General features: G+C 42.9%; 1 protein-coding gene across 1 annotated transcript; it reads left to right on the top strand.

Moving 5' to 3' along the window:
* Window positions 1-781: 781 nt before the first annotated feature.
* myom1b (myomesin 1b) lies at window positions 782-20,218 on the top strand. Its single transcript, XM_061094001.1, has 38 exons — window positions 782-948; window positions 3,075-3,209; window positions 3,317-3,479; window positions 4,426-4,583; window positions 4,754-4,846; window positions 5,432-5,520; window positions 5,698-5,739; window positions 7,214-7,375; window positions 7,567-7,728; window positions 9,312-9,453; window positions 9,545-9,744; window positions 9,977-10,030; window positions 10,110-10,234; window positions 10,364-10,547; window positions 10,755-10,929; window positions 11,028-11,149; window positions 12,724-13,167; window positions 14,351-14,547; window positions 14,652-14,778; window positions 14,871-15,055; window positions 15,146-15,260; window positions 15,342-15,498; window positions 15,583-15,689; window positions 15,771-15,815; window positions 15,913-16,049; window positions 16,145-16,289; window positions 16,685-16,744; window positions 17,049-17,116; window positions 17,213-17,326; window positions 17,991-18,044; window positions 18,330-18,417; window positions 18,503-18,541; window positions 18,644-18,749; window positions 18,895-19,058; window positions 19,177-19,213; window positions 19,385-19,407; window positions 19,778-19,833; window positions 19,958-20,218. Exons 1-38 carry the CDS (start codon window positions 782-784, stop codon window positions 20,216-20,218), a joined length of 4,902 nt encoding a protein of 1,633 aa, XP_060949984.1.
* The last annotated feature ends 1,721 nt before the right edge of the window (window positions 20,219-21,939 follow it).

Below are 21,939 nucleotides of genomic sequence, written 5' to 3'. Positions count from 1 at the left end.
GATTAAACAAGTATGCAATACAAAATAAAAATAATATACACAATATATTTTTTCCATATAGGTAACAACAGGGAGATTGAAAGGTTAAATGCTAATACAAAAACTAAACCTCTGTTTACTTGCATATTAACCTTTGCTGCTCAGAGGCAGAGACCCTCACCCATAAATGCGCTGCACTACGGGAGCTGACTTGCCCCCCAGCTCTGCTCCCAGCTATATATATCTCCTCCCTCACCATAAAAGGCTGCGACTGCTGCTGGACACTGTGGCAAGGGCCAATATTATTTTTGTTGTGTAGACCACAGCCCTGTACGCACCTACCTGTGGGACTGCTGGGATATTGAGCTTGAAGTGTGGAGTTGGACCATATTTTCTTATAAAGCTTCTGAGTCTGAGGGGATCGTCTGGGGTAAGTGGGGCAAATACTGTGCAGGGATAAGATGTGATAAGGCAGGTTGTGTTTGTTCCATATGTCTGTGTAAGCATGAGAAGAATGTGCCTGATGCCTGAATCTTAAATCATGTCTTGCAAAAACTCTTTGCAAGTAAATTTAATTTCTCTTGTTTTCTTTTTTTGATCAAGGCGATATGATGCATTTTTCGCTGGAATGTTTTCATTACGCTTATGGCACGTTTAATGGAGCCAATTTTTAAAAAGTCATGATGAGCCAACAGTGTAATAACGATAAATCCACCTGCTCTTGAACATCAACTCACCAGACAGACAAACAAATAGGTGAAACTCGGAAACTCAGGGCTCGTCCCCAAGAGCGGCCTGCAGCATGTCTGGATCTTTACCGTTCTACCAGAAGGACCACCGCCACTATGACCGTGGCTACCGCAACAAGGAGACGGCGTCTAAAATGAGCCAGTACCAGTCCAGCAGCAGCATCGGCAGCAGCAGGTACTTTGCGGGCAGCAGCACCTCCGCCACCAGCAGCAGCAGAGGGTAAGGAGCAGGAGGAAGATGATGAGGAGGATGGAGGGGTCACGCCCTGCCTTCATCAACCCATGTCTTTGTCACAGGAAAGCTCTACCCCCCCCCCCCCCCACCACCACCATCCCGTTAACCCCATCACTCCCCGATCCAACTGATCAAGTTCCCCTCCATCACAGTCACGCGATCGTCTTTCCTGCTGACTCATAGACAACCAGTAACCTTCCTCGTCTTATTACCTTCATCAACCCTCAGTTACACCTGAGGATCACACACCTGAATCCTGCACGACCAGCATTGCATGTGATATTAGCCCAGTGTGCTCTCATGCATGCCGACCAATGAATACCACAACTCTAATACCACAACTCAATGGAGATGGGCAACATAACAGCTCGGAGCAGGAACTCTTGTTAGATACGCTGTATGGAAAGTTATGGTATAGGGCATAGACCGAAATAGGCTGTTGACCTGGGAATACCAATGACAGTTTCTCAGCCGTGTCCTCTTAAAGACAGATCACAATTCTTCTTTAAAAGATCTCAAAACAACCAGACATATGTTGTTTATTTTGTTTACTTGTGAAGTTACGTTATCAAAAGTGTTTCCAACAAAAAACAGAACAATCCCCAGTTTTATTCAAGGTTACAGAGGCAGCAGATTTACTTTGCCCGTGGTTTGGCAAAAGAAAAAACACACTGCTGGCCTGTAAGCCAGTTGTTTATATTGGTCATGAATAGTGGATTACAATTTTTCATTGACGTTTTCTGCGTAAAATGAACACAACTTTTATACGTTACGTATTTTGTGAACATGATTTGCACTTGGGTTGCATCAGACAGATTTTCATTGGCAATGGTGGTGCAGACAGAAACTCCCATGTTCCAACGCTGCTTCACCAAACTGGGTCTTTTGCAGGTCTTCGCTTCCTTTAAAACCTAAGAGTATCCACATTGATTACCAGGTCTTAAACACTTGATTGCTTTCTGTAAATATCCAATAAGCATGAAGACGGTTGTTGGCAGATGGTTTTGAGATTTGTTCGGTCCCTGCTGAATGCAGTCAGTTGCCTTGTGTTTACATATACAGTACCTGGTTAAAATCTGTTGATAGAAGGAAGATATATATTCAGATTTCCTGATATTTAAAGGAGGACGTGTACTGAGGTTTATCTTTTACCTCAGGATTCACAGAACTGTCAGTTTACATGTTACAGTGTCTTTTAATACTCTGGCCTGGAGAGTGTGAACAGGTCAGAAGGCTTAGGTTTTACTAACATCTGATCTTTACTCTGATACTGTGGCTGGCTGGGCAACACACCAGGAATCTGTGCTGCAGTGAGGAGAGGAGGATTATGATGTGACGATGATTTAACAGGCAGGGTGGTTATACTAATGTGGTCACTGCAGAGAATCATGAAAGTTTCATGGGCATCATTCATACATAACAATACATCGTTGCAGCCCTGGTCGTGGAGAGAGGAGAGGATGTACACGGTGTGAGCTAAATGGACACTGACCCGTCCTGCCCCCGCCTCCTTATCGTGTTCATGTTATCTCACACCATGAGCTCCTTCCCCCAACTCTCCAGTACGACAGATAGTGTTTCCCCTTCCTGCAAAAAGAAAAGTGAGGAGTCTGACCTACATTCTGCAATGGACAGTTTGGAAAAAACGTAGTAGATTGATTTTTCTGTGCGCACTTCTTTTTAGACTTATTCTATTTCATACCATTTTTCTAGCTTAAATACAATATGATTGCCAATTGATAAGAACAGAGTAGAAATTACATTTAAAAAGCATTAAAGCCAAGTGGAATTTACGTAAAGTATTACTAGAATATTGTTTTAAACGGTGCATCAAGAGGATGAAGTTCAGTATCAGTTGTATAGAGGATCTGGAATCCCAACCTGTTCTACTGAATTCAGTTGCAGCTGATTTGTCAGGGTGTCTTAATAACTGTTTTCACTTGTCTTTGATATCATAATCATGACTAAACCATCCACACCTCCCTCCCATTGAACACTAATCTACCACTCATCCACACGTGACCCGAGGGGCACCCCCCATGTGTTGATGTCATGTTATTGGTTGCTCTGTCTGGCTGTGAGCCAGGCTGATGGTATTCTGTATGTCTCAGACTTAGAGTGTCTTCACATTCTGGGCTGGAAGAGAGCCGCCTGAGCCCCATACCCAAGAGAACCAAGCCAACTTACTTGGCTGTGGATAGAGAGAACCAAATCATCGGCTATGTAGTTCCTTTCTTCAGGGGCAGGTAACAAACTCCTCGCCGTCTGAAAGTGGAACACTGAAAATGCTGTTCTCCTGAAGTTATTTCAGTTTTAATGCTATTCCTTACTCCCCGTTCCACGCGACTCCCAGTCAAGACTTTGCAACAGGATATTCCGATACAGAGGAATCAAGGGTGGGGTCCATGGCCCGCAGGGATATGTTCAGCAGTGGCCTGGAGATGGAGAGGTCAGAGCTGATCTCCAGGAAGGAGGCCATGCGTGAGTCAGCTGATCGCATCTGTCTGAACAAAAGGGTCAGTGAAGGGATTTCAAGCTGTTTCAAGGTCCTAGAGGAAGACAAAGTCTTTTGTTAATATCAAAAACACGTCTATGACACGGTCATGACATCATAGTTTGATCTTGATTTGCTCTGCGACATTACAAGTTTGCTTTTCTTGCTCATGAAATCATCGTAAAGAATTATTATGGGAACAGCACAAACTGACGAACATGACGAACATCAAAGTGACATCACTGATGTTGTTCTCCTTAATGACATCACAGTGGACATTGTCCTTCATGACATCATCAGTTAATTTGTCACAGAAGTAGATCATCTTCTTTTATCCCATCACAAAATGTATTTTCTTTACGACTCCATTCTTCAACATTTCAAATGTATTCAGCTACGAAACCCAGTCAGGTTATCTGCATGGTTGTGTATCTGAACAACTAATTGATTGCAGCATGTCTCAGGAACGCCAAGTGCCTGTGGCTGAGTGGTCGGGTTTACTATTCCTTACACAAGGGAGTTATTTAAGACTAAGTGATTATGTGAAGTATGCAGCCATTCACTGATCTTCATAAAAGCCACAGTGACCTCCTCACTGTATTAATCTGTTTGCCCTCTGCCAGATATCTGGGTGACAAATACCTCAGGAGATTGTGTATCTTGAGAAACAGGGAAGGAGTTGTCCCGTGGGTGTCGTCATATTATGTGCTGAGTTACTGGTCGCACAACGAGACACGACCTCAACTCCGCTAGCTATTCATAGAACATAATGAACAACACGTTGTCACACTGGTACTGTGACACTTGTCAAATGTACACCTTGCATGTGTAAACAAGTGAGGATATGATGGGAGAGCTTTGATTTTGCTTCAAGCATGCATTCGGAATTCGGTAATTTTTGTGATGTTTAACAGTTTATGCTCTGGAACCGTCCAGTTGCCCTGAGTGACTTACTCTGCTGTGTCTAGATCCATGATAAAGAGGAACACTCCAAGCGTATGAACGAAGACAGCCTGATGCATCCCCCGGAGTTTGTGATTAAACCTCGCTCCCACACTGTGTGGGAGAAGCAGTGTGTGCGGCTGCACTGCACTGTCACTGGCTGGCCTGACCCCCGGGTCGTCTGGTAGGTCACCTACACACAGCGACCAAACACAACAACCTCAAGTCAGTCCTCTGTTCTCTCAACAACATGCTTATTTCTTAGGCTCCATCTGTTTTCCATTGCTTTCCTTTTTTTATCCTTTTCAAGCTTCTTCCCTTTGTCTCTCCTCTGTCCCTGTCTCCCTTTAAAAGGTACAAAAACAATGTGGCCATTGAATCGATTGCAAACCCTGGCAAGTATAAAGTTGAGAGCAAATACAGCGTCCATTCACTGGATATTAACAGGTGGGTGTAGCATTACCTAAAGTAAAGTCATCTTGTATTTCAAAAAAGCCACTGGCATTACAAATGTTTATTTATTTCAATTATCAAATGATCAATGAACCACAGTAGTTGTTTCCGGCAGTTAGCTGTACCATTAGCAACATTGTCAACCTGAATACTGTCCAAAGCAAGAAACAACACAAAAAACACAATTAGAACTGGAGACCCTGATGTCAGTGCTACGATAAAGACAGAGTACAACATCCAATTTTGTTCTTTTTATTAAATTTATGAAATTATACTTAAGAGTATAATGCTTTGTGGATATTGATTGTGGTTCCCATCATGTACAGCACACATTAGATACTTTAATGTTCAGAAATTCACACCATGTGCTACAAATGACATCACCAGTCGTGTCTATTTATTGCTGCAGTATTCCTGGCCAGGAGCTATGGAACACTTCAGAGTCAGGCCTCACATAGTCGGTATTATTTACATGGTTCAGAGGGCTGAGGTGGAGGAGGGGGAAGGGCTCCCTGCACACGAATCCATGAAGAATGTTTGCATCATGGACATTGCTCACCTGATCCTCTGCTTTTTCAGATGCGATTTTGATGACACTGCTCAGTATCACGTCTCTGCCATGAACTCCAAGGGGGAGCTCTCTGCATTCGCCTCCGTTGTTGTTAAAAGTAGGTTTTCATGAGCCCTAACATAACACCTTAGTTTTCCCACAATCACAGATTTACTTAAATCACGATAAAAAAACTGTTCTACACTCAAATTTGGATATTATGTCTGTATAATATTGTTCATGCAGTCCATCAGTAGAGTTATATATTAATATGTGTGCTGCTATTCTCCCATAGGGTTCAAAGGTGAAGTTGATGAATATCTGCCATCTCCCAGACGTAAGTGTTTATTCACTGTATTCATTGTTCTTATGTATATTTAACACTGCATCTTCCAGTAGGGTGTAAAAAGTCTTCTTAACAAGTTGAAAGACACAGACATTGTTATCTTATTGAATTGCTACTGCTAAAATTCTAGCATTGGGCATTCACCTAGAGCAATCTTTTGTCTTCTGATCAAGAGACGTCCACAATTCACTCCCCTTATAGCTCTGGTTTGTTCTCCACCAGTTCTTTAGCTCAACTGCTCAACTTTCTTCCCCAGCTTAATGTGCTAACTGTTGTCTGTCTCCTGTTATCGCAGCAGCAAACCCTGCAGACAGTAAAACCAAATGAATGAGCTCAAAGAAGCTGTGTGATCTGTTTGTTATTACAAGTGCTCTAATTTGATTCAGTGTTAAAACGATGCAACTTTTATTTTGTCTTCATCTATTTTTTGTTCAATCTTAAAGGTCCAGTGTGTAAGATTTAGATCTATGGGCATAAATTGAATTTCAAATAGCTCTAGAGATGTTTTCACTGGTGCGTTTTATCTAAATTGTACAAATTGTTGGTGTTTTAATTACCCCAGAATGAGCCCTTAATATTTACATCCGCAGCAGGTCCTCTCTACAGGGGCTGATGTCACTAAATTCTACAAACTGAACCTTTATAACATATATCTAATCTTTCAGTATTTAAAGAAGATGTATCTGTTTTTAACGTTTAATGAAGATCAGTGGGAGCTTCTGCACTAACAACCTTTTTGTCTCTCTGATGCTGCGGGGCGACAATGCAGGGGCCAGTACTCAAGGTAACAGGTTCAAAGGAATCTGGTTTTGTGAAGTTGCTGCTTCCTGCATGGCCACTCATTGTAAAGTCCACAGTGTTCTCCTGGAACTGTGAGGTCTGACGTAGCCGATCTGAGGGGTTTTCAGTGTTTCTGGTAGAGAAACAGTCTGTGTTCCTCATCAATGTTGCTAATGGGCAACATTGTAAGCTTAAGTTGTCCTAGTTTATACGCAGAGAGTTCCTAATGAAGCATTTTGCAAACCCTGGCTTCAGGGTGAGAATAGATTTTAGTGCCATTTGATAGCGTTTGCTATAATTAATGAACAGAGCTGTGGAGGTGGGTCAGTAACCTCCTCCAGGTGACCCAGGGGGATGTGATTGGCACAGGAGCCTTGGAGGAGTCTAGAAAACTTTTAAAAGATGATATTACTTTTTATTTTAGAAAATCATTGTTTCATCCTGGAATGTTTTCATTTTTTATTTCAGCAATTTTTCACCTGCATTTGTTGTGCTTCACTGTTCTTGGCATGTAGGTTGTCACACACACTTTTTATGAGCACTTTTTACGTTTTTTTTTTCTTTTTCTTCTTTTGGATGTGATTTGATCTGCCCCCCTTTTTTTTTATTCGAAGACTGTTTGGTCTTTTTCCTTTTTCTTTGAATTTAGTGAACCATTCCAAACTCTGTCTCGCTTCCTCCGTAGATGGCCCAGTGTCTGAGTATGGCGTCAACTTCCAGACTCACATTGTTGATAAGTTTGGTGTGTCCTTTGGAAGAGAGGGGGAGACCATGAGTCTGGGGTGCACAGTTGTCATCTACCCGGCCCTGCATCGCTACCAGCCAGAGGTCCAGTGGTACAAAGACGGTGAGTAGACAATTCAAGGTTGTTTGTCTTTTGACTCCAGCAGGATGATGGAATTTAGACTCGCATTTTTAATCCTATATGATGGGCTCTTGAAAGTTGGTTCAAAACTCTTGTATTATATAAGACTTAAATTCTGTCCTTGGTTTTTTCTTTTTTTTAACCTTCCTAACATTCACTGGCATGTTTTCCAGATGTTCTGCTGTCTCCATCTAAATGGTACCAAATGCACTGGAGCGGAGATAGAGCCACACTGACGCTCGCGCACCTCAACAAGGAGGACGAGGGTCTCTACACCCTGCGAGTCACCACCAAGTCTGGATATGAAACCTACTCCTCCTATGTCTTCGTCAGAGGTGAAGGAACCTTAATTACTCACTAAATGAGGCATTATGATCTATTATTATGATTCTATATGTAAAATCTGGGGGATATCAACCTTTATGCTGTATGTTCAACGCAGTGTTTCAACGCACCTACATTTCACACTCCAGAATTATCTTACCTGATTTATTTATTTTAGTGTGACTGATTTTGGAACAGTTCATCATGAATATTTTCCAATTTGACTGTTACTTGCCCAGGACCCTAACCTCAGACTCATATTTATTCACCGCGATGCTAAATATCAAAACCACCAACAAGGCCTTTTCCAAATTCCTTCTCCAGTGCCCACTCAAGCCCTTAATTCCTCAAAATGTTGTGTATCTAAGAAATCTCCCCTCAGACATTTTAACTGCAACCATCAGTCAACACAAGATAAATACAACCCCCTGGCCCCGGCTTTGTTTTGGTCAAGTGATGTTATCAAATCGAGGTCGAAGTCACAACAGCACGTCCTCTGGCACCTCGTGACCAAACGGCATTTAACTGTCAAAGTGTTGTGAATGAGTGGCTGGTTTTAAATAGGATGTCTCCAATAGAGACTCTGCAAAGTGGCAGCTCCCTGGCATCAGTTTGAATGCCGTGGAAAACAGCGAAGCTTATCTCTGCTGCCTTCAGAGACAATCTGACCTTTCAGGCTCTTTTACAGAGGAACCATGTTCAGTATGAACAAGCTAGAAAATAGACCCCAGTTAAGAAGAAGCCAGGTACAACCTCCACAGCAAAACACTGCATGAGCTTGGCTATTCTCAGAGAGCTCAGCTAAGGAATGACTGTGGGCACAGAGAGATCCGGTGAATATCTGCTTCAAGGAGAAACAATAGGCTGCCCACTTTCCTTCCTGCACTCCGGTTCCTTCAATGAGCCCAAAACATCTCCATAATTATTCTTTCTTGAATTGTCCAATCACTTCAACCTTCCAGGGAGCATGATAGAAGAAAAATAGAATATAACGTTCCTGATTTCGCCTTAATGACTGTAACAAAGGCTACACACACACACACACACACACACACATCCACTGTTAATACGTGCTCTTAGGTTATGATGCAACTCATGCCTGCAGTGACGCCTCTTGTAGACGGCCTCACTTTACCTTGATGCTGATTATAAGAGTCACCTCTCTGATCCCCTTTCACTCGGGGCTGGGCTGCTGCTAATTCTGTCCCCCGGCCACCGACTGCTCTCGGCTTGTGTTTGACTCCAGGACCCAGAGACATTCCTGTCATAGAGCCCTGAGGCTACACAGATAAACTCAGGGCAAAACGAAGCACACTTAAACAGCTAGAAAGAAACTGTTTTGTAGTTGCATCTTTGGATCAAAGTTAAATAAATATAAAAACTACAATGACAACCACTATAGTGCATCCCTCCATCAAGTTTGGTGGAAATCAGCGCCGTAACTTTTCCCATAATCTTGCAAACAAATAAACAAACGAAACAGACACAGCTGGAAATCTTAATATACAGTCTATGGTGAAAAAACAACTGAACAGAAAGTTTGAATAGGAGCGTATATATTCATCAATAATGGTGTTTTTCATGTTTGTTTCAGATTCTGATGCTGAGATGGAAGGCGCTCCAGGAGCCCCTCTGGACGTTCGCTGTCTCGACGCCAACAAGGACTACATTATCGTCACTTGGAAGCAGCCGGCTGTCGATGGCGGCAACTCCATCCTGGGCTACTTCGTGGACAGGTCAGTCAGGGCGTTGCTGCCTGAGCTGTGCATCAGTCTTTAATTTAAAAAGCTGTTATATGTGATATTTAAATGGTTAATATGCATTTAGGTGTGAGGTTGGAACCAACCACTGGATCCAGTGCAATGACACTCCGGTCAAGTTCGCCCGTTTCCCTGTGACTGGTTTGGTGGAAGGTCGTTCTTACGTCTTCCGCGTGCGTGCTATCAACACCAGCGGCATGAGCCACCCGTCCAGAGTGTCCGAACCAGTGGCCGCCATGGACCCGGCTGACCGCGCCCGCTTGAGAAGTACAACTGAACAGCATGTGTGATAGACGCCATACTCCCACTGTCCAAGAGCTTTATCGCCTGAAAACTGTAGAATAACAGCAGTAAAATATAACATATCTTATCATTTTTAAGGTTTTACTACTATGATGGCAACAAAAACAATTCTCGGCAGAATTACTGATCTGAAAATGCACCAAGTAAAGAGAAAATAAATATGAAAACATGATGATGATGATGTATTTGCTGACAGGTACTTCTGCTCCCTGGACCGGCCAAATCATTGTCACAGAGGAGGAACCTGCAGGTAGGAGATGAACATATTTATCTCCATGAAACCCAGTGACATCACTGTTACCTCATCCTTTATATCTTTTGACCAACAGAGGGCATCGTTCCTGGCAGACCTCTTGAACTCCAGGTGACGGAGGCGACCAAGAATTACGTGGTGCTGAGCTGGAAGCCGCCTGGAGAGAAAGGCCTGGAGGGAGTCAGGTACTACGTGGAGAAGGTAAATTTTATTTTTACGTGTTACAGTAAAATCTGAACTAAATTGTACTAACTACTAATTTTTGCTGTTTGGATCAGTGTCTGTAACTGTGACGGCTGACGGATGGATTCTTGTGTCCTTGTTTGTCAGTGTGTGTCGGGCACAGACAGCTGGCAGAGGGTGAACACAGAGATCCCAGTCAAGTCCCCTCGCTTTGCCTTGTTCGATCTGGCCGAGGGGAAGTCCTACAGCTTCCGGGTCCGGTGCTGCAACCCTGCCGGGGTCGGTGAACCCTCCGACCCAACGGAGGCCACCACAGTTGGGGACAAGCTTGGTGAGAAATCGTACACAGAACATAAATAAAGATGAACGTCGCGTCTTGTCTTCTTCTCACTGAATAATCAAAAAAACGACTGAAAAACAAATTAAACGGGAAAATGTACCTTTTGATCAGTGGTCCATGTCCCAACCGCTAACATGGAGGAGGTGAGGCCTAGTTTCATTCTCACTTCAAGTATCTGAAACATACTTTGTTCTGCAGACATCCCATCAGCCCCCAGCAAAGTCGTCCCAATCCGAAACACAGAGACCTCAGTGGTCGTGTCTTGGCAAGCGTCCACTGATGCCAAAGAGTTGGTGGGTTACTACATCGAGGGGAGCATCGTGGGCAGCAACGTGTGGGAGCCGTGCAACAACAAGCCTGTCAATGTAACCAGGTAAAACCACACTCCCTATTATTATTATTATTATTATTATTATTATTATCAGGATATAGGTTATTAAGACAACCGAACGTTTACGTCTGTGTTCACAGGTTCATCTGCCACGGTCTGACGACGGGAGAGAAGTACGTGTTTAGGGTGAGGGCAGTGAACGCAGCAGGGCTCAGCCAGTTCTCCCCAGAGTCAGAGCCTGTGGAGGTGAAGGCTGCTATTGGTGAGTGAGATGTCAGGTTCATAACACAGACATGGTAATTTTATTTTAAATTAAAACTTTATATTGGGTTAAAATGCTAGAAAGTAATGTAAGATTCAATATTATGTATTATGAGACATGTCTTCAGATGTTTTTATCATCAGCATCTACTGTACACCCCCCACCCACACTTTCTCCACCATGGTCCCACTCCTTCACCCTGTCACCTTATTCTGTGTGACCCATCCACCCCCCCACCCTGTTCAGCCGCACCTCCACCCTCCTCCCACGTCCTCCACCTCCTCCACCTCTTCCACCTCCTCCACCTCCTCCAACTCCCTGCTCAGCCTGAGTCAGGACTTGTAGACTTCCTCTAATCGATCCGATTCAGCGGTTGTTACAAACCAGCACAATGTCACACACACCCCCCTCCCTCCATTATCCCGGTTCCTTCACCCGTCCTGGGCACAAAACGTGTCGGCAGCCCCCTGTGGTGCTAAAGGTATCAACGCACACTCTCTCCAACCCTCACCGGCACCTTTAAAGAAACTCTCTCCTAACCTCGTTCTAAGCAGCTAACCCGGCAGTGGTATTGTTCTGTTGAGTAATTATCTGAATTATGATATTATAAATTATTTTGAAATCCGATAGAAATGGTCTCAGTTAGCGAGAAGCTGTATTTTTTCCTCTTAATCAGAATTAATGGCTCAGACACAGAGCCGTAACTCACCTTGTGTGGCTGTAGAGGGCGCTGTTGCTCAGTAAAAGTTATATCGTGTCACTTAAAACAACAATGTTTTTCCCAAGTTGGGATAGAATTAATTCAAATAATAGAATTCAGTGAAAGAAGAGCAACTCAACAACTTATTATTATCAAGATATGATTATACTGAAAGAATATTGATGATTATATCGATCTGGAGCCTGATTCCAAAACAAACAATGCAAAACAGAACAAAGCTGCCATTGTAGTAATTGTCTCTTTCTAATCTCCTGCACGTGTTCCCTAAATTCTCTTTGCATTAAAACTAACACAACTCTCAAGCTTTGGATCTCATTCATTCACTGGTCGACTTTGTGCGGAGCCGCATGCTCTGTTTTCTTTTGTGAAGCACATTTGGTAAAAATGTCAATGAGATTTGCTGCTCATTGGTACTGTCAAACATATTGATTAATAATTGTATGACAAAGAAATGTGTTGTTTAAATACTAGAAATAACAGAACATCATACAAAGTCTTAACATATCAATAATTTCACCTTTTGATTGGAAATCTTAAATTTAATGAAATCCATTGACATTGTTACCAAAGTAAAGTGTTTTTTCACGAAGGGCTCGTGCAAAGTCTGCACATCCATGCACTTCTTCACACAACTGCATGTTCTCATACTCCTACCAGTCACATGGATGTCACTTTTTGATCATCTTGTCTTCATTTTTCCCTTCAAGTCAGATGAAGACATTTTACTGAACGTGATGCAATGACTGTAGATTTCTTTAGTCTTTAAAGCCTGTTTCTATGTTGTGGGACTGAGATAAGAGCTGTGATTTCTTGCCTGTTTTTAAAGAAGCCTCTTCTGCTTTAACTCCTGTAGGGGGCGGCATCCCTCATGGTGTGTTGCCGGAGACTGGGCCGGGGGGTAACGTTGGCCAACTAACTGAGCACAGGCCACGCTGGACGGGCGCGCATGAAACTGTCCAGTCCTCCCCTGACACTAAGCAAAAGTGCAATAAAAAAGCTCAGACTGACACCGGAGCCAGGGAGGGGGCCGGTGCTGCTGGGCCCGACCCCCCCGAGAGTCAAAACAAGGGGGGCAAGAAAGGCAGTGTGTCCTGGGCCCCTGACCTGGCAAAAGACCCGGTCCCAGAGTCCGTGTCAGACTCGGTTTCTAACTCACACACTGACAAAGACACAGCCACATGCTTAGAGCCAGTCACTGCTGAGCTTCAGGATGTAGAGACGCCTGAGGCAGCACAGGCACGTAAGTTCTCTGTAGAGGCTGACCCGGAGCCAGCCAGGCCGAGGAGGGAGTCGACAGGTGAGCACCGTGCACAGATGGAAACCCTCAAATACAACACCATCCCTCCCCAACCCCCAAACCCCACCTATGATCCAATAAATACAGTCCCCTGACTTTCACAATCAAAATAAAAGAGTTTCCGATGTTTTATCAATTCTACAAGGCCAAATAATCAATAAACAGAAGGTGATCAGCTCTACTGGTATCCACCAATCACAGGTAAGTCTTTGTAAAAGCAGCAAACCGTTACTGGTCACCACAGTCACGCTTGTCAATGCTGGACGCCACTTTCCCACAACCTCCTGCACTCGGTGGTCTGGCGTCAGTCGAGTGGCGCCTGGGAGCTGCCACCACTCTGAGCACTTTAACACGCAAACACACGTGTATGTCACAGGGAGCACAAGTGGTTTATCCAGCGAACACAAGAGCAGGACACATGCGATATGAGACCTTTAAATAAAGAACATATCTAGTTTACCTGACTTCATGTGTGGGATGACCCAATTTACTATCAGCACTTTACATGATTCTGTTTCAGAGATAACTTATTTCTTAATGTCCCTCCTTCAACCTACCTTCTTTCTATTTGAGACTTTTAAATAATTTCGGAACATATGCTGGTTTTCTTTCTTGCTGGGACTCTGCTGAGGAAATCCATTCCACTTCTAAGTGCTTATGAAGTTTATTAATTTACATGTTTTGCACAGTGTTTATTAGCAGGAGTATCAAATGTGTTGTAACCCTGACCCAAATGTGTCATTTTCAGTTTTTATGCTAGGCTAGCTACATATTTAGCATACAGATATGGTAGCCAGAATCTCGTCTGACTCTTGGCAAGAAAGATAATTTCCAAAACCTTAAATGTTCTATTATGTTGAGGGTTTTTGATGACATTCAGTTAAAGCAGATGTCTGTCTGCCACTGTCTGTAAAATTTTACACCACCCAGATAATGGAAAGAAACTGTGTTGTACTATGACAAAATCTTTGTGTAAACTGAATAATTTCAATAAGATTTTGACACCAAACGGCATCTGTAAAACTCACCGAATGCATGAATTCAATAGATCAAGGGTTTTAAATTGCTGAGAGCAGCTGGACAGAGGTGTGATCACAGATGGGATTTAAAGGTTATTGCAATGTTATACTTTCCCATTACATCATAGGTTTGTGGTGTTAATTTGTGTTTTCTGTCCACTCAGCCTCCCCTGCTCCACCCTTTGGCATCAGCGTCCTGGAGTGTGTGCGCGACTCCATGGTGCTGGCCTGGAAACAGCCGAGCTTCATCGGCGGTGCTGACATCTCCGGCTACTTCGTGGATTACCGTGACGTCATCGATGGCGTGCCGGGGAAGTGGCACGAGGCCAACATCAGGGCTGTCAGTGAGAGGGCCTACAGAGTGAGTATGAAACACAGGTCTCAAGTTAAAAACTGATGTGGATCTTAATGGTGAACAAAACATCTGTGGAGCAAGGTTTCATCACCATGTGTCTTTTTCTTCAGGTGTCCGACCTGTTCGAGAACAGGAAGTACCAGTTCCAGGTGCGAGCAGCCAACATGGCCGGTGTTGGCATCCCATCACTGCCCAGTGACACCTTCCTGTGTGAGGAGTGGACCATCGCTGTGCCAGGTTGGTTCCACCGGCTGTTTCACCTCCTGGCAGAGAGTGAACTGTGCTGATCTGCAGATTTTTTATCACATTATCCCACGTGTTTCCCACAGGCCCTCCTCACGACCTGCAGGTGAGAGAGGTGCGCAACGACTCTCTGGTGTTGCTATGGAAACCACCTGTGTACCAGGGCCGCGATCCGGTCAACGGGTTCTACATCGACATCAAGGAGGAGGACGCCCCGGTGGAGGCGTGGAGAAGCGTCAACAACAAGGCCACGGAGAAGACGTACATGAAGGTCGCCATCACCTGGAGTCCCTCTCATCCTTCATGGTCACATGTCTCTGTACCTGGTGTGTAATCTGGTTATTTTCATGTAATTTCACAGATCAAGAACCTGAAGGAGGGAGAGGTGTTTGTGTTACGGGTTCGTGCTCAGAATAAAGCCGGTGTCGGAAAAACGTCTGAAGAGACAGAGCCGGTTTCAGCTGTGACCAAACCTGGTAAGAGGAAATACAGGCGGCGTGATGAAATGATGATGATAATAAAGCGTATTTTTCTACAGCATTTCTCCGTGGTTTCAGGCACTCATGAGATCGCCGTGGCTGTGGACGATGACGGCATCATCTCCCTGAACTTTGAATGCTGTGACATGACCCCTGACTCCAAATTTGTGTGGTCCAAGAATTACGAGGAGATCACAGACCCCTCCCGCTTGACTATGGAGACCAAGGGAAACAAGTGAGACGTCCAAATCTGTAAAGCCGAGAGACTCTTTGATGTACACACAGTTGTTTAAATTAATAATACTGTGTTTTCCTGCAGATCTAAAGCTGTCTTCAACACACCCGGAGAGGAGGACATTGGCATTTACTCCTGTATCGTCACCCACACCGATGGAGCTTCATCCAGCTACGATCTCTCTGAGCAAGGTAGGATCACGTTTCAACAGTCATTTCAGTTTTTATCTTTTGGTAAATCTCTGTTTATTAACCTTCTCTTATCTCTGACAGAGTTGAAGAGGCTGCTGGAGGTCAGTCACGACCACAAATTCCCCAGTGAGTACTTCAGCCTCACATCCTCTCACTGCTGTCTTTAGGACTGGACTGGTTTCTCTGAGCTTCTATATTTACCCCTTCTCTTCTATATATGCAGTTATTCCCCTGAAGTCAGAGTTGGCTGTGGAGCTGCTGGAGAAAGGCAGAGTTCGCTTTTGGCTGCAGGCCGAGAAGATTTCCGCTGATGGGAAAGTCGATTACGTGTTCAATGAAAACCTCATCTCTCAGGGGGAGGTCAGTGAGCAGCAAAGGAAACTCATCTTAAACAATTGTTTTTCTTTTCTATGCTAAATCAACACTTCTGAAGTTGTCCTCCTTGTTTTTTGCAGAAATACAAGATGAACTTTGACAAGAGCACCGGCGTGATCGAGATGATCATGGACTCTCTGACCCCGGCGGACGAGGGCACCTTCACCTTCCAGCTGAAAGACGGGAAAGCCACCAACCAGTCCAGTTTGGTGCTGATAGGAGACGGTATGTTCGGCAAATGAAAACATCTCGGAAAGGTTTCTTGTCCAAATGTATATACAACTGGACCCCAGCAAGACTTCTGTGCTTCATGATAATGAAACTACATCAAGGGCTTAAATCTATGGGAAAGTCAGTGGGTATTTACTCACTTCTTTGGCATTAATATATAATATATAGAAATGACTGAAGCCCAAATAATGGTTGATGTGTAGCTGGCAGAGATTCAGATCTGAGTCCAGCAGCTCCATACTCTGGACACTAGAGGGCAGTAAAACATTTAAGAAGGCACATTGTAAACCAGGATCCCAAACTATATCTGGATAATGTAACCTGGATTGAGACAGATTCACCAGATTCAAGTATAAAATATCAATGTTTTAAACTTTTTTTATTTACAGTGTTCAAGGGGCTGCAGAAGGAATCAGAGTTCCAGATGAAAGAGTGGATCAGAAAGCAAGGTATGTTACAGTCACTGGGAACTAGAGCTTTAACTCACTAAAATTATGGTTTTCTCTTTATAATTTAATCTGCTGATTATTTGACTGATTAAACACATTTAAAAGAAACAGTTCATAACCTCAAATTCCCTTTAAAATCACTATTTAGAGAAAAGGATTCCATGCTCATTTTGAAAAAACTGGAACCAGCAAACATTTGGAATTAAAATACTACAATTTCGCCTGAATACAGATGATTATTATTAATCTATATTTGCATTAAAGGTTATGATCTCCATCCTCATAACTGCCTTGTTTGTTCCAGGTCCTCACTTTATCGAGTATCTGAGTTACGAGGTGACGCCCGAGTGCTGTGTTGTGCTGAAGTGCAAGGTGAGACAGAACTTTTAAAGAGTTTCCAAGCAGAACATCTTGAATAAAACCCTTATGAGACATTCCCTCACATCCTGCTGCTGTGCTGCGTTTCAGGTCGGCAACGTGAAGAAGGAAACCTCGGCGCTGTGGTACAAAGACGGACAAGAGATCAAGGCAGACGAGCATCTGGGCTTCACAGAGGGAGTGCTGAAACTGGAAATAGCTCAGGTGAGGATGTGAGAGGAGACGCCTGCTTGAAGTGTGAATTGATGGGTATATATATCTATATATGTGAACTGTATATTTGTTACTGAATATATTTACACATATGACTGTAAAGGGTGATATCCTCTGTTTGTATCTATACTTCTTTACATTTAACGGTTTTCTTCTTCAAGATACTGTCTTTGAGTAAGAGGACGTAAGTTAAAAGATTAAGACTAATAAAAACATTTATTTTACTAATGTCATCATGAGTCTTCAGCATTAACTTTACTTTTAAATAAATGTAACATACTCATATCTCATGATGCCGTTTCACTTTCTCTCTCTAACTGCTTTGTCGTCCTCCCTCAGCTCTTTTCTCTCAAACTTGATTTAAACCCTGTCCTCTCCACTCTCTCTCGCCCTCTCTCTCTCTCGCCCTCTCCTCTCTCTCTCTCTCTCTCTCTCTCTCTCTCTCTCTCTCTCTCTCTCTCTCTCTCTCTCTCTCTCTCTCTCACTCTCTCTCGCCCTCTCTCTCTCTCTCTCTCTCTCTCTCTCTCTCTCTCTCTCTCTCTCTCTCTCTCTCTCTCTCTCCCTCTCTCTCTCCCTCAACTCCCTCTCATCCTCTGTGTCGTCTCTAAGCGTCTCAGTTTAACCCATAAACATGATGTCATGTGTCCCATTTCAGTCTGACTGCCCGGCAGACACAGATGCCAGCGACGTAATCTGGAGAAAGATAAAAGTTGGGATCAGTTTTCTGTTGTTGTCATCGCTCATTTCTGGTTTTGCCTGAGAATGCTTTTTTTATTTCATTTTTTATTTCTATTGATATATATTTGTTTGTTTGTTTGTCTGTTGGCTTTTTTGCTTTTGCGTCCTATATATGTGTTTTCTGCAGCATCCAAAGCAGAAGAGAAAAAGCTTGACTTTTCTCATGAATACAAACATTTTCCTGCACAAAGTCTTGTTGACACTCAGCGTTTTTTTTTTACGACTGAGGTTAACTTCATTGTTTTCTCTCTGTCAGATTTCCAAGAAGGATTCCGGTGTTTACGAGGTCGTTCTGAAGGACGACAGAGGAAAGGACACGTCCACGTTGAATTTGACGGATCAAGGTGACCTTCAGTGGAGAACACACTCACAGAGATGTGACTTATCCCTTTATATCACTTCAAATGATCAAAACCTCTTGTTTTAAAGGTTTTAAGGACTTGATGAACGAAGTTTTCAGTTTTATTGGTAAGAAGAAACATTTTGTCACTTCATAAAGTTGCAGCCGATAGATTTAAAACTTGTTCTGTCACCGAAAATATCAACGTATGGTGTGTTCTGCACTTGCAGCCAATTCCTCCACTCCGCTGAAGATCACAAGCACAGATGAAGGCATCCGACTCTACACCTTTGTCAACTTCTATAACGATTTACTCCAAGTGACATGGCACTACAAGTTAGTCCTCCGTGCACTATTATACATAAAACCAAGCATATGTACACCTGTGTTTAAATAGATTAGCTGTAAGCTACTCTAGCAACTAGAATTTCACGTGGACATGTTTGTCACTGTCCTCTTGTCTGTGTCGTCTCCCTGACAGAGATTCAGCCATCTCCTTCTCTGACCGTATAAAGAGCGGCGTGGTGGGGGAGCAGCTGTTTCTGCAGATCACCGAGCCCACAGAGAAAGACACGGGCAAATACGCCATCGAGTTCAACGACGGAAAGGGAGGCCTGAGGAGGACCGTGGAGTTGTCTGGTCAAGGTGAGAGCGAGAGTGTATTTAAACTTGTTTTTATGACCATTAACTGACTTTTTCTACTTATACTACATCTCAGTTAGCCAATAAATAAATAATAAGATTCCTAACTTTTGGTTTGCAGCATTTGATGACGCTTTTGCAGAATTCAAGAGACTCAAGTAAGTTATTATCCACTTGATAACCGAAACACATTAAGATGTATAGTGTGACTTTCTTATTTGATGAAATAAACAAATTTGCTCTGTATGATGCAGGTTAAGTCTCAGGTTTTACCTCTTAGCAACTTTTATGTAATTTGTTATCCCCTCCTTTTTTTTTTACCTCCTCAGGTCCGCTGCTGTTGCAGAGAAAGGTCAGAAACACGGTGTTCACAGCAGACGTTGGTTTGTTTTTAGGCCTGATGATGAACCACCATCAAGACCTGTCTGTTGTCCACTTTTATATTAACAATATAATGTTTCATATGATTTTTAAAAGCTATGTTTTTATTGTGACTTAAACTGAAAAACATGAGGAAACAACATATGGATCCAGGGTGTTGATTTATCAGAAGTCTTAAATATCACTACTGTCACAGAACAGGAGCTTTTAAGTGTGCACATCTTTTCCGACTATAATTAAAATCACATTTCATATTACTCTGATTCATTCTAACAAATCAAAGCCATCCGAGAAATTAAATGTTTATTCCATGTAAAAAAAAAACATGTTGGTTCTTTCAGGTCGTGCTCGAGTAGCAGGAGGTTTGCCTGATGTGGTCACCATCCAGGAGGGCAAGGTGCTGAAATAACAAACTAATTCATATGTGTCTTATAAAATCAACAGCTGACAGTTTTTTCCAAACGCTAAAATATATTTGTAATTACTTTAATGTTCGATATTGTTTATTATCTGTGCCTCAGGCCCTGAATCTCACCTGCAACATTTCGGGCGACCCCGTGCCAAAGGTCACCTGGCTGAAGAACGACCGGGAGATCACGTCCGACGACCACTGCATCCTGAAGTTCGAGTCCGGCAAGTTCGCCAGCTTCACCATCACGGGCGTGAACACGTCGGACACCGGCAAATACAGCATCCTGGTGAAGAACAAGTACGGCACGGAGAGCGGGGACTTCACTGTAAGTGTCTTCATCCCTGAAGAGGCGGCCAGCAAGAAAAAATAGAAGCGGTCCAAATCTTGTCGTAAATATGTATAAAAGAAAAAAAAACACTGGAAAAAAAATATTTAAGGAGAAAAAAAGGTGTGAGGATGTTGTGAGGTGTTTGTGTAGGATTCTAAATTAACTCTAGAGGTGCTAAAACAAAAAATGTCCAACAGTTTAGACAGAACTACGAAGATTTGATCCAATGAATCTGATTGAACATGAAGAGGTATTTGTGACCCATTCGAAATGTTCCTGGTGCAATTTTAGTTTTTTTTTTGTGTAAAGTTGTGTTTGTGCAGAGAGGCACGTGTTGGCTTTTGTTTGCTGTAGAATAGGAGACTACACATTAGTTGAAGATAATGTCGTGATGGTCGGACGCAACGTGGAGAAAACGAATCCTGAAGTCGGTGTTGAATGAATTCTAAACCCATGTTTTATTCCGTTTGCCTCAAATTATGTCAACTTACTTGCTAAAGCACATAAAACTTAAATAAGCAGAGCTACTACTTTTTTGTTGTTGATCAGACAAAGGGACAGGGGGGAAAACATAACCGCCTCGGCGAAGGTAAAACAAAAAGAAGAAGACAGTGTTTACAGACAACTTTAAAATCTCAAAATCACAAATGTCTTTTCTTTAATCCCTGTCCCCTCTAATGGGATTCACTATCACAAAGAACAATCCACACTTTACTTCTCTATCGGCTCCAGCTTGTTGGATAATCAAGCTTCTTGCGTTTTGGGTTTTTGGAGAGAAACCTTTAAAATTAAGCAATGTAAAGACACGGTCACTGCTGGAGAAAAGTTTGGCTCCTAACGAATTTGTTGCAAATGGACTAAAACGTGGTTCTTTAATGAAACGTGTCATTTCATCAGCCCTGTTTGTTAATTTTGATTCACAGTCACTTTGAATGTTGTGATCATGACGTCACTTCCCTTGTTTCATGTCTGTAACAAACACGTCAAACCACCGTCTGCTCGTCATCATCATTATTATTATTCACCGCTGTGATGACTTCCCCTTCACTGTGCACCATGTCTCCTTTACTCATAATGATGATGATGATGTGATGAAGATCACATCATTTCCTGTTCTCGCTGTTTCTTGATGAGACTAATAAAAAATGAGCATGTTCTCCCCAACTTCCTCCTCCTGCTCCTCCTCTTCCTTTCTTTCTGAGTCGTCTCACTTTGGTCTGAACCCTCCACACTTCACCTCCTCACTATTCACTCTCTTGTTTCAGTAGATTCCTCACTGTTTCCCCCCCCATCACCATATCTGTACACTCGGCCTGAGGATCAACCACCAGCATGGAGTCACCCCCCCCCCCCCCCCCCCACACACACACACACTTTAATCCAACCCCAAACCCCATATAGGTTTATTGTTCATGGTGCACTTCACTGATGGTGCGTTGTAAACTCAAATAATAATTCACGTCACTAAAAAAATAGAGGTAGAAATATACATGGACAATAATAACAAACATTATTATATAGCATTTCCATTGAGTAAAATGCAGCTCAAGGTGCTTTACATTAAACAGAAGCTTAAAGATAAAACATACCAAGACAAGTAAAGAAAAAAGGGTTTATATGTCGACATATGTTCTATCACTTACTATCTGAAACTTTGTCTTTGTCTCTGCCTCTTCATCCAGACGAGTTAAAAATCTTTTTTTGTTTCCTCCTGTCAGAGAACATGTGCATTAGCAGATCCACGTCTCTGTTTAAGTTCACTG

The sequence above is a fragment of the Limanda limanda genome, chromosome 20 (assembly GCF_963576545.1).
Source record: "Limanda limanda chromosome 20, fLimLim1.1, whole genome shotgun sequence".
NCBI classification, from domain to species: domain Eukaryota; kingdom Metazoa; phylum Chordata; class Actinopteri; order Pleuronectiformes; family Pleuronectidae; genus Limanda; species Limanda limanda.
The sequence above is the reverse complement of the archived record's forward strand: the minus strand, read 5'-3'. Positions and strand labels throughout refer to the sequence as shown.

Bases quoted from the DNA above. Each gene is read 5' to 3' on its own strand.
- myom1b (XM_061094001.1), top strand. From the start codon at position 782: ATGTCTGGATCTTTACCGTTCTACCAGAAGGACCACCGCCACTATGAC. The intron at 10,930-11,027 runs GTAAAACCACAC...CTGTGTTCACAG, and splicing joins AAGCCTGTCAATGTAACCAG to GTTCATCTGCCACGGTCTGA. The intron at 16,290-16,684 runs GTATGTTCGGCA...TTTTATTTACAG, and splicing joins TTTGGTGCTGATAGGAGACG to TGTTCAAGGGGCTGCAGAAG.